Raw genomic sequence first — 10891 nt, forward strand, 5'->3', positions numbered from 1 at the left:
ACCTTTAAAAAGCCTATGCATATAGTAGTTCGGGGAAACTGAGGCTGTGTTTTACCTTTACTTCAGGAAGACAAATAGTTCATGTTCAGAGGTCTGGTTATTAGCATCTGTTCCTGGTTAATTATTGAACATTTTATTTACAAAGTCTAAACCTTTCCACATGGTATATTTTCATGAGATTACTGAATATTTCTCTCTTACTTGTCTTTAGGTCTACAGTGAATACAGAGCCAGCCTTGCTTTTGACCTTGTTAGTAGCCGACAGAAAAATGTGAGCATTTTATCTAAGGCATAGTCCCTTTAACAACAATGGTTAAATTTAGCACAAAGTATTAGTTAAGGGAAAACTACATTTCTGCTTACCTCTGTTCTGTTCATAAGCATTTACACAGCAATAGTGCTTACATTACATAGTGGATGATTTTTATAGCACTGTAACACACAATTTTGCTTTTAAAACTTCTTGTGAACAATTAGATTTCCACATCATCTTATTAAATTACAGAACAGGCACTAGGTTCTCTTCCTGTCTATTGCCTCACCTGTTTATAACATTTGCTGGGATGAGTGAACAGTACTTTTTAAATGCTGGTTAAATTCCAGAGAATCTGAACCCTCCTCTCCTTTCTCTGCAGGCGTACACCGACTACAGTGACTCGGTAGCACGAAGGATGGGCTTTATTCCTCTCCCACTGGCTGTTTTAGTAAGTTCAGTATGAGTGTATGTATTTAAATGAGATAGCCGTCATTATATAACATTAATAAATTATCAGTAAGTTTGCTTCAGAGGGATAGGATCTAAAAATTAAACAACTTGGAAGAAAACAAGTTTGTTTTTTTTAAATAATGGCATTATTCTTTCAGATTAAGTGGTTAAAAAGGAACTGTTTTTATAAGTGGCTTTTCTAAAAGTGAGGATATTCTTTTTTATTCTTTTGGCAAAAATTTTTCTTTTTCAACAGATATCTCTAGCGGTGGACGTTGACATGACCACTGGAATGCATAGTGGTTGCAACATAAATTGATCCAACATTACTAGAGGGCAGTTTGACAGTATTCAACTTTGATGCAGTTATTCTGGTTCTAGGAATTTATCCTAAGGAGATAGTTATGAAAGGCATGCAGTGATTGATGGGCAAGGCTAAGCACTTGCAATGGCATATGTGGTTATTAAAACATTAGAAGCCAACTACATTGTGCCCAATGAGGGCATATTTGGTATCTGCTGTAATTACCACTTCTTTTTGTTTGTTTGTTTTTTGTTTTTGTTTTTGTTTTGTACCGGGATTAAACTCAAGGGCACCTGACCACTGAGCCACATCCCCAGCCCCATTTTGTATTTTATTTAAATAGGGTCTCACTGAGTTGCTTAGCACTTGCTTTTGCAGAGGCTGGCTTTGAACTGAAGATTCTCCTTTCCTAGCCTCCCGAGCCACTGGGATTGCAGGCATGCACAACCACACCCAGCTATAATCACCACTTCTAAAGTTTTTTTAAAAATTTTTCATTGAAAATTCCTGCTGTTATGCATAGGAAATACCATTTTTAAAATAAAAATAGTTCTGAACTTCAAATCAACCCTAAAAAAGTTGCCACCTCTGATCCTTCTAATGAACTTCTCAGCACAGTCTTGTAAATAGTTGCTAGCTACATTGGACTATAATGTTAATTAAGATTTGCTGATTGTACCTGTATTTGATTATGTTCCATCTTGACTACCTGTTCTTGTGTCAAAACAAACTTGACCATCTTTTTGCCAAAAGGCATCTGAAGTTCCCTTATAGAAACAGTCTTGGGCAAATCAACTGGGAAATGTATCAGCAAATTGTGGGGCAGCCAGCTGAATCTTAGACCAGCTTGCCTATCCTTTTTCAGATGATGGTTAAAGAATAGATTTTATGTTACTTAAATGTCAGTGTTACTTTCCAGATAACCACATTCTAAATATTTTTAATTACATAAATAGCTTGTTATTCCATTACAAAGCAGGAGGTTTTTGCTTGGGAAAAGGAACTCCTAGAATTTGGGGAAAATGGAAGATTTTAAAGAAAAAGTATTGGGTTAAAGTTTAAGAGATTGACAAAATAGAATATGTTTTCTAATTTGTTTTCTACAACTGGGAACGTGATATATGCAGTTGCGAGGGTAAATGTGGATTCCCTGACTTTGCAGAATGTGTTGACTAAATGGCAACAGTCATTTTCCTGTTAGAGGCTGTTACAGGGAAGGGCTTCCATTGTTTTCTCATAGTGAAACTTTATTGAACACATCCATTCCCCCTAACTAATCCTGTTTTTTAAAATATCTTTAAGAATATATGTTGATGATATTTAAGACACCCTGCTAGACCCTTCCATTCAACAGCTCTACTTTACTGGATGAGCACAGTTTTTCTCCTGATTCTCAATTTCCATGTAGTCGTCCCACTGGGCCTTCATCTGTGGGCACATCTAAAATGTGTAAACATTCCCTCTTGAGTGGTGCAGCCAGATTTATTCATCAGAATTCCAAGGATAATGCTGTTATTTCTGTGTTTCTGCAAGATAAGTAAGAAAATAGGTATTTAATTGTAATTATCCAGAAGTTTTTCCAACCTTTAAGTAATTTATTTGTTAATAGTGTTTAGATTTTTTGAACAGTATGAACTTCCTAGGGTTCCCTTTTCTCCATGCTCCCTGCAAGTTATTGGGAATTCTTGAAGAAGTTAAGGATGGTGGACAGGGAAGTGCCCACCATGTGGGTCCATCCAGCTCTGGTAGCAACCAGGGTGAGAAGATGAATTCATTTAGGCTTTCCAGAAGTAGTTATAAAAATCAGCTGATCAGCATATCTGTCAGGTACAAGCAGAGGTGTCAGTCATGTGCGCAAGGTTAAGGTCTGCCTTTAGAGAGTCGGCGACAGTTTTCCACATCCCAGACTTGCCTGAAGAAACTGAGTCCACTAGAAGCTGTCATGTGCAGGCAGGTCCTGACAGGGACTGGCAAATCTAAAGCTGTCCTTGGATTTAGACCAAGGCCACAGGCAGGTGCCGACCAGGTTGAAATCAGCATGCTGAAATCTTCTATTTAAACATTGACTAATAAGCCTTCTGTGTTTTTTCTATGTGTTTTGTTGTGTTTCTGGCTAGCTCATCAGAGTTGTAACAAGCTCAATTAAAGTGCAAGGAATCCTGTCATATGCCTGTGTCATACTCTTCTATTTTGGGTAAGATGGCCTATTCCTGAAAATGATTTTAAGTGTAAATAAATGCAAGATGCAATGGAAGCGAGTAGTGCCCACATCATGCGTTTGTTCTCTGTGTGCTTTAGATTTTATTTTACTCTTCAGTGGAGGCTTACTCTAAGCCCTTTTTGCTTAAGTGTATGTTTCCCCCCTATTTTCTTTTATGAAAAAAAAGCCAACCTTTGTAGTCCGACTTTTTTCCATGTTTAAAAACATCTTTGACCTTTTTGTATTGCCACATTTAACTATTAGCACACTCTAGCGCCGTGTCAGATGAGGTCAGGAGTGAAGCAGGAATGGCATTTCTCATCTGCTGGCTAAACCTTACCTGCAGATCTCTTGGTCTGAGGTAGCTCATATTCTGGTTGGGGAAGATAAACAGTAAGTGAAACTCACACTGTTTAAGATAAGTCATAAAAGGTAAGAAGAAAATAACAATATGAAATGGCAGTTTTGTCACTGTCGATTTTCTCAAGAAGTGAACCGATGATGCAAGTAGCCTAGCCTGGGATCAGGGTGTAGTACTCAAAAAGAAAACTGAGCAGCCTGTCCCCACCCTGGTTTATGAAGGGTGCATAGGAGCCAGTGCTGAGGAGTGTTAGTCTGGGGGGCTCAGATCTGAGCATCTCCAGAGGAGTGGGGGGGGGGGTGAATAAGCAGAGCAAGATCATCTCAGCTATAGATCCCCAAAGGGCCTCATCGAGGATGAAGTCTGGTTTCCAGGGTCATCCCTAGGTTTCAGTTACAAGTTTGAGTGTTTTCTGCATTTGCCTGCTACCCACATACTGCTGGTCTGTGGCAGGTGCAGCACAAGACACTCTTGTCAAAGCAGCCAGGAAACAGTCAGTTCTCCCCCATGCACCTGGAGCAATAAATATGCTTGCCAGCATCTACAGTGCCCATCTGGGCCCTCACCCTACAGATCTGGGTTGAGGCTAAATGGCTGGTGGTGGTGGTGCCCACAGCAAGGCATAATTCTGATCAGGTTGCATACCATTTACTATTGAATGAACACAAAACTGCTTTACTTAGTTTGTTTTTTGTTGCTGATAGCACAGACTGGGTAAGTTATAAAGAAAAGAGATTTATTTTGTCACACAGTTCTTGTTCAAGTTTCGGGGGTCATATCTGATGATTCCTTCTTGCTGGCAGAGTCCTGAGGCCATGCAGGCATCACATGGCAAGAGACTGGGAGCAATTATGAGACCTAATCAAAGTGGCTTTAATAGCAGACTCCCTCTTGAGGTACCCCATTAACCCATTCAAGAGAGCAAAGCCCTAATCCCCTGGTCCTACCACATAATAGCTCATAATGGGAATGCATTTCAGCATGAGTCTTGGAGGGGACAATATTACTTTATTAAGTTAACTCTTTTCAGATTTTTTACATTAAAAAACATGAGATCCTCCTGTTCTCATACAGATTCTCTCATCACCCCTCAGAGTCAGCTTGTGCCAAGTTTATCAAGTGGTTTTGCTGTAATTATTCTCCTCTTTGTTTAACAAGTTAATTGTTCTAGTGAGTTTTTTTTTTTCACATAAACAAAACTAGAAGTGAAGCATATGTATATATACCTGAAAACCTTTGGTTAGTTAGAATTGTGTGTGCAGAAATCACCAACTAGAGTTCTGGTCCATGCAGGACTCCATTCAGACGCTGGACCCCATGTTGGTGTTCTGGGTCCTGTTGGGGGTTCCCAGTCCCCTCCTGCTTTGTGAGGGCCCCATTTCTGCACAGTGAGAAAGAATAAGAGGATGTGTGCCCAGAGCAAACACTGAAGGACAGGGTACCAGATGCCACAGAGATTGACATTATTTTTCAATTTTCTTTCTTATTCATCTGCATGTATTAAATGTATTTGTTTTGTAGTAAGAGAATAAATGTTAAATTACTTAATACTGGTAAAACCTCTAACTGGTAATGATTAATGGCACAGAACTGAGGACTTTATCAAAAGTTTTCCCTGGTGACAGAAGCCTTGGGGACTCTGGGCTTTGGTTGAAGAACTTGTGTCCTCTCCTAGGTCCTGGCTCACAGGCCCACCCCTTCTCACCAGGCCCACCTTCCTATTAGCAACAATAGGAGATGGCAGGCGTGGTGTTTCCATGAATTCTAACAGCGGTCATTTGTTTTGTTTCCATTGTTAGGTTGATATCCCTGAAAATACTTAATAGCATCGTGCTGTTGGGGAAGTCCTGCCAGTACGTGAAGGAGGCCAAAATGGAGGACAAGCTGTTTGACCCTCCCCCAGCCAGCGCTCCGGGCAAACCATCCAGCAAACCACACAACAAATGCAGACCCTCTCAAGGTACATGTGCTGCTTTTCATCACCCCTAACCATTTTCAGCCAGTTGTCTGAACTCTTTCTAATGAAAGTCGCTGTTTGACAACGTGTAGCAGACTTTAAAGAATTTTTTCACTTTAAATAGTTGGGTTTTTTAACAGTTATATCACAGATCTACTGACACAGAGCTCTGAGTTTTTACATTGGTTCGTTCATTTGTCAGTAGGTACCTCTGAGCCTGTTACATGCCAGGTCCAGGAGATCTGCAGGGAATGGCAGCGCCCCTCTCTGGTGGAGCTTATGCTACATGGTTGGGAGGAGGGGGAAGAAAAAAGTGTGTACCTTGCCAGGTGGCTCGGTGGAAAGCTACAGAGAGCTGAGGTGGACCCTCAAAGGGAAGAGCTATGGCTGTGGGGACGGCGCTGAGCAGAGCTGCTTGGTGCATTCAAGGACAAAAAAGGCCAGACCTTTGTGAGACCTCAGCTTGGTCTCAGAGTGGGAAGGGGCCAAGGCAGGGTTTAGCATGGTGGACGTGCAGCTGGTGTTCCCAGAGGATCATTCTCAAGTTGGTGGAGAGCAGACTCAGGAGAGTAACCCAGGCCAGCTGCAGAGTGGAGGCTGCCTGGCAAAGCAGGGTCTGGTGGCATGAGCAGAGGGCCTGGCCACATTCTGGTAGCTCTGGAAGATGAGGGAAGGACTCTGGTAAGTAGATGATACAGTGTGAGGAAGAGAGGAGAGCGAGGGTGGTTCCAGGTATCTGCCTGAGGGTTCCAAGGAAGGGCAGAGGCCAGGCTCAATGTTTGCATTGGATGGCATCCCTCTTAACATAGGTGTCAGCTCATATGACTTTGAGTTTATATGGTTTATTTTTAAATGCGTGGAGCAAGTGTGTGCGGGATAATGCAGGTGAACCTCCACGCCAGTGGGAGGTGATACAAGTGAGAACCAGATGGGCGAGAGGACTGGTGGGCATGGGAGCACATTCTTCCTGGAGGTGGCCTTGCCTGGACTATATCTTGAAAGATGAGAAGAAATAGGCCATGTGGGGTCTGGTGAGAAGGATAATGAGGGAAGGGGCCAGCGTTACCTGAAGTCACAGAGGCCTGAGGAGGTTCCAGAGAGCTGGCAGCTCTGTATTGCAACTGGGGAGCTCTCGACGGCAGGGGAGACAGCTGGGCCAGAGTCTGGGCAGAGGCAAAGGCTGTGCTCATTGCATGTGCCTCATGGGGAGCTGAACAGCTGGAATAGAAAGTTGCAATTAATTTTTTCATTATAAAGAACGTATTGAACGGGGCACAATGGCGCATGCCTGTAATTCCAGCTGTTCAGGAGGCTGAGGCAGGAAGATGGAGAGTTCAAAGCCAGCCTCAGCAAAAAAAACGAGGCACCAAGCAACTTAGTGCAACCCTGACTCTAAATAAAATACAACATAGGGCTGGGGGTGTGGCTCAGTGGTTCAGTGCCCCTGAGTTTAATCCCCTACCCCCCCACACACAAAAAAGAATATATCGAGTATTGTTAGTAAAATTGCATTTATTTCACCTAACTAGATAGCTCATAGTGGGTCTGCACACGTTCTCTTATGTATAGTAAGAAATTAATAAGTGTCAGTCTTGTTTAAAGAGGATTCTAACGGGGGCAGATAAAACTTGGAAGCATATAAAATGTGAGGCCATCGGATCAGGGCTCATGTAGTGGGCAGTACAAATTAGACCAGTGTCTGCAAAGAATGTCCTAGAAGTCAGGAGACCACAGACTTAGAGTCCATTCTGGAGGGCGATGAAGTCAGGCAGGAAAGGGTAGATGGGGGCCATGCTCAAGACAGCGTCAGAGTTAACCCCGTTCATTCTAAAAGAAACAGAATACAGCAGGGCTAGAGGGAGGGTACCCCAAGAGGCAGCTGGGTGCATACACTGCCTCCATGATGGCCGTGGTTCAACAGGTGTATGCAGATGGCAAAACTCATCGCACTTGTAATAGGTGCAGTTTGTGAGCAGTTCCTTTTTTGGCCCAAAGAAGACAATCTCAAAAGGATTAAATGTACATGCCCAAGCCCAGCCCCACTGTCCTCAGGGCCACGCTCGGGGATCCCTGTGGCTTAATTCAAACACTGGGGACTTGACTGGGTGATGGGTGGGTTTCCCCACTGACCTGGACTTCTGGAGCAGTGCTTCTGCCCTCTGTCTAGCTACAATGACTACAGCAGCCTGAGTGGAGGAGCCATGGCTTGTTTTTCAGATCTGGCCACAGTCACATTAGGATATGGCCATTTAGGAAGTAGCCTTGGTATCAGAGTTGGGTCTCTTCAGAACAGGGTGACAGTGTTTTTTTGTGTGACGTGATCAAAATAATGCACCCTTCCGGAAAATCTTGAGTGAACAGTAGGGCAGCTTCTGAGTTTTATTGTAAATCACAGCTGCTTATCCAGTGTGCACTTTAGTCATTTGTTTTTTCCAAAGAGGGGAGATGGACACTGTTTTCAGCACTACTGAAAACACAGGTATTGAGGAGCTCATGGTTACTGTAAATTGAGGGGAACCTGTTTTCTAATTCAGTGGCTCTCCTTTTCCATAGGACTTTCCACAGAGGAAAACCTGTCTGCCTCAGTCACCAGCCAGCCTGCTCATCAGAAGGAAAATGTCATACCACTACTTGTGACCAGCAGTTCTGATCAGTTTCTGACAACTCCAGATGGTGATGAAAAGGACATAACACAGGAAAATTCTGAATTAAAACACAGATCCTCAAAGAAAGATTTGTTAGAGATAGACAGGTTCACAATTTGTGGAAACCGAATTGACTGAATTCCGCGGCTTGTGCTGAGGATGCTGGCCCTGGGCAGCAAGTGCTGTGCTGCCAGGACAGACCGATGCTAAACATGGCACTTGAATATTTATTTAAAACTTAAATTATTAATGGCAAGCAAATCTTAGTATCTCTCTTCCAGTAATGTGGTCTGGCCAAAGGTCCGATCACGGAACAGCAGCAACCTCCGGCCTGGACTCTGGGAAACTTGACGGAGACAAGCACTTCCCCTGTGTGGCCAGGAGCAAGAGCTCTTGGCTTGTCACCTGGGCTCCCAGAGTGTGGCATTGTCTCCAGGCCTCTTCAAAATGCAGATGTACACCTGGACAGCTGTGGAGCTCTTACCATGATGACTCTCCAGTCACATCATTTTCATAGACAGTTTTCAGACTTTACTTCATCTGCCAAAGCATTAAAATTATTAAACATAAGTCAAGATAAATGTTCTTACCACCAGAATAATCCTTGAAGATATATCTGAATTAATCAGAATAAAAGGCTACCTTAAATAAGACATGATGAATAGTAGCATTTTATAGAGAAAAAAAAAAACACCCTAAGCCATTTCATTTATTTTAAAAAAAATTAATTAATGAAGGTTATGCATCACTGAGAAAATGTTTTATAATTTTTCAGGTTACTCCTTAAAGCAAAATGTGAGCTGTGTTTCATTTAATTGCAGAGGATAAAATAGAAATTTCCTTATAAAAAGGCAGTTTTTTTTTTTTTTTTAACTGAAAAGGCAGAGCAGTGTTAACTTTAAGGTATAGTTAACTGGTTTTGCTTTAAAACTAATCATTTCATCAGCTAAAGGATTCGGTGTTGAATAGGCTGAAATATTGTCAGTGTACAAAATTCAAAACTATCAACTTTAACTGGATTTTTTTAAGTAACAGTTTCAAAGTAAATATTCCAAGTGGATCAGGCACCATCCTCTTGCTTGGGCTTATAAGATGCATTCTTCATTCATTCATCAGCAGTGCACCTGTGCCCAGGCGGGGTCTGGGTTCTGCATGGGCAGGTGCCAGGGACCGTGCCTACACTGTAGGCCAGCCTGTGCTGGGAGAGGGCCCCTTGTGAAAGTGAATGGGGGTGTCTGGGTGTGGATGCACGTCTGGGTGTGGGAGGCATTTGTGGATATTGGGAACAGCAGTCAGAGGGTGCTTTTTGGTTTTGTTGGAGATTAAGATTCCACTTCTGCTTAACTGCTTGTCACAGCCTACATTACAGGACAGGTTGTTTCCACCCCATTTTATTTTGAGAATCCTTTCAGCATTTCTATAAAAATTTGACCACTTCTGATTACAGAACTGTCCAGAAGATGGTATTGATCACTTTATTTCTATTGGTGTTTCATTTTTTAAATTGTTTTATGCAAATGTTTCAAGTATATTTATGCAAAAGGCAAATTTGGGGTGATTTGTCTGTCCTGGGTAAAATATAAAGCAAGCTTTAATGCTTTGGCTTGTTCATTTGAAGTACAAAAGTGAATTTTAATGTTTTGCACTAAAGAAATCTGAAGATTGATGTTGAAGAGATTGTACAGACATACATTTGTGAAACCGAGATGTATTTTTAAGTTAAGAATGAACATTTTAATTGCTTTGTGTATGTTTCAGTGTAGCCCATTTTAAAACCTTTTTTCCATCTCCTTCTCACCAACAAAAGGAACAACGCTCATGGTGAATAGGAATGGTTTGGAGAGAGCTTTTGCCAACATAGCCCGGCTCAGAGCAAGAGCGTGGCTTTGGTCTGCCGGTTCTGCTTGAATGACTGTTACTGTGCTGTCATCTTCAGATTTTCATTTCCTTTGCAGATGCCCTTGGGAGTGTGGGATGATACTCGTTTCTTCTGTCATAATGGCATTCAGTACTAATTTTATAAGTGCATCTTGTGTGAAACTCAATAAATTCAATTTTGTAATCTTTTTTAAAAAGGTCACTGAATTTATTTTAATGACGTTTACTGTTGTGTTGATGGAGTGGATTTCCCACTCACTCTACAATAAGAATTTTTTCCTAATTTACAAATGATAGGACTGTCTTAATTTGACAATCTTAATTTGTCTTAATTATTCTTTTGTCCTGGATGGTGGCAAAATGTTTCATTTTTGTCTTTGAAAGGATAGTTTTGGACCTGGCCAAGACCTTGTAATACCTCTCAGCACATAAAGGTGTCCATGTTTGCAGGGGTCCTGAATGTCACACGTGTGCTGCTTTCCATATCTGGGAGCCGCATTCAGGGTAGGGCTTTAGGCCCTGCATGATTTGGACCCTTCTTAGCCTTTCCTTTGGAATGGAAGTGCAAATACCATATGTTGTTCATGAGTTGTCCAGGCTTCTTGTTTAGACTTGATACTCATGATACATAAGCATGAAAGAAACTTGCTATAATTAGCTCCTCAGAATTTGTCCTGCCACTTCTAATAACTCAGCAGAGGTGATAAGTTCCAATGTAATTTAAAATCACTATGGTTTGATTTTCAACTTCATATATGTATTTTTTCCACACAGATTTGTTTAGAAACCCAAGTGTCCGAAACCATTGAGAATTAGGGTCAGCAACGAGCAAGGCCCCTG

The 10891-nt window shown here is 41.8% G+C and overlaps 1 protein-coding gene across 1 annotated transcript in view; it reads left to right on the top strand.

Annotated features, from left to right (window-relative positions):
- The window catches only part of Tapt1 (transmembrane anterior posterior transformation 1), a 53971-nt gene extending 44243 nt beyond the window's left edge, over positions 1 to 9728 (top strand). The window contains exons 10-14 of the mRNA XM_026402950.2: positions 212 to 271; positions 636 to 704; positions 3128 to 3204; positions 5371 to 5531; positions 8082 to 9728. Coding sequence (XP_026258735.1) covers positions 212 to 271; positions 636 to 704; positions 3128 to 3204; positions 5371 to 5531; positions 8082 to 8311 — 597 coding nt within the window. The 3' untranslated portion in view covers positions 8312 to 9728. The remainder of the gene's footprint in view (positions 1 to 211; positions 272 to 635; positions 705 to 3127; positions 3205 to 5370; positions 5532 to 8081) is intronic.
- Positions 9729 to 10891: the final 1163 nt, after the last annotated feature.

This window comes from Urocitellus parryii, chromosome 10 (genome assembly GCF_045843805.1).
Source record: "Urocitellus parryii isolate mUroPar1 chromosome 10, mUroPar1.hap1, whole genome shotgun sequence".
Classification (NCBI taxonomy): Eukaryota; Metazoa; Chordata; class Mammalia; order Rodentia; family Sciuridae; genus Urocitellus; species Urocitellus parryii.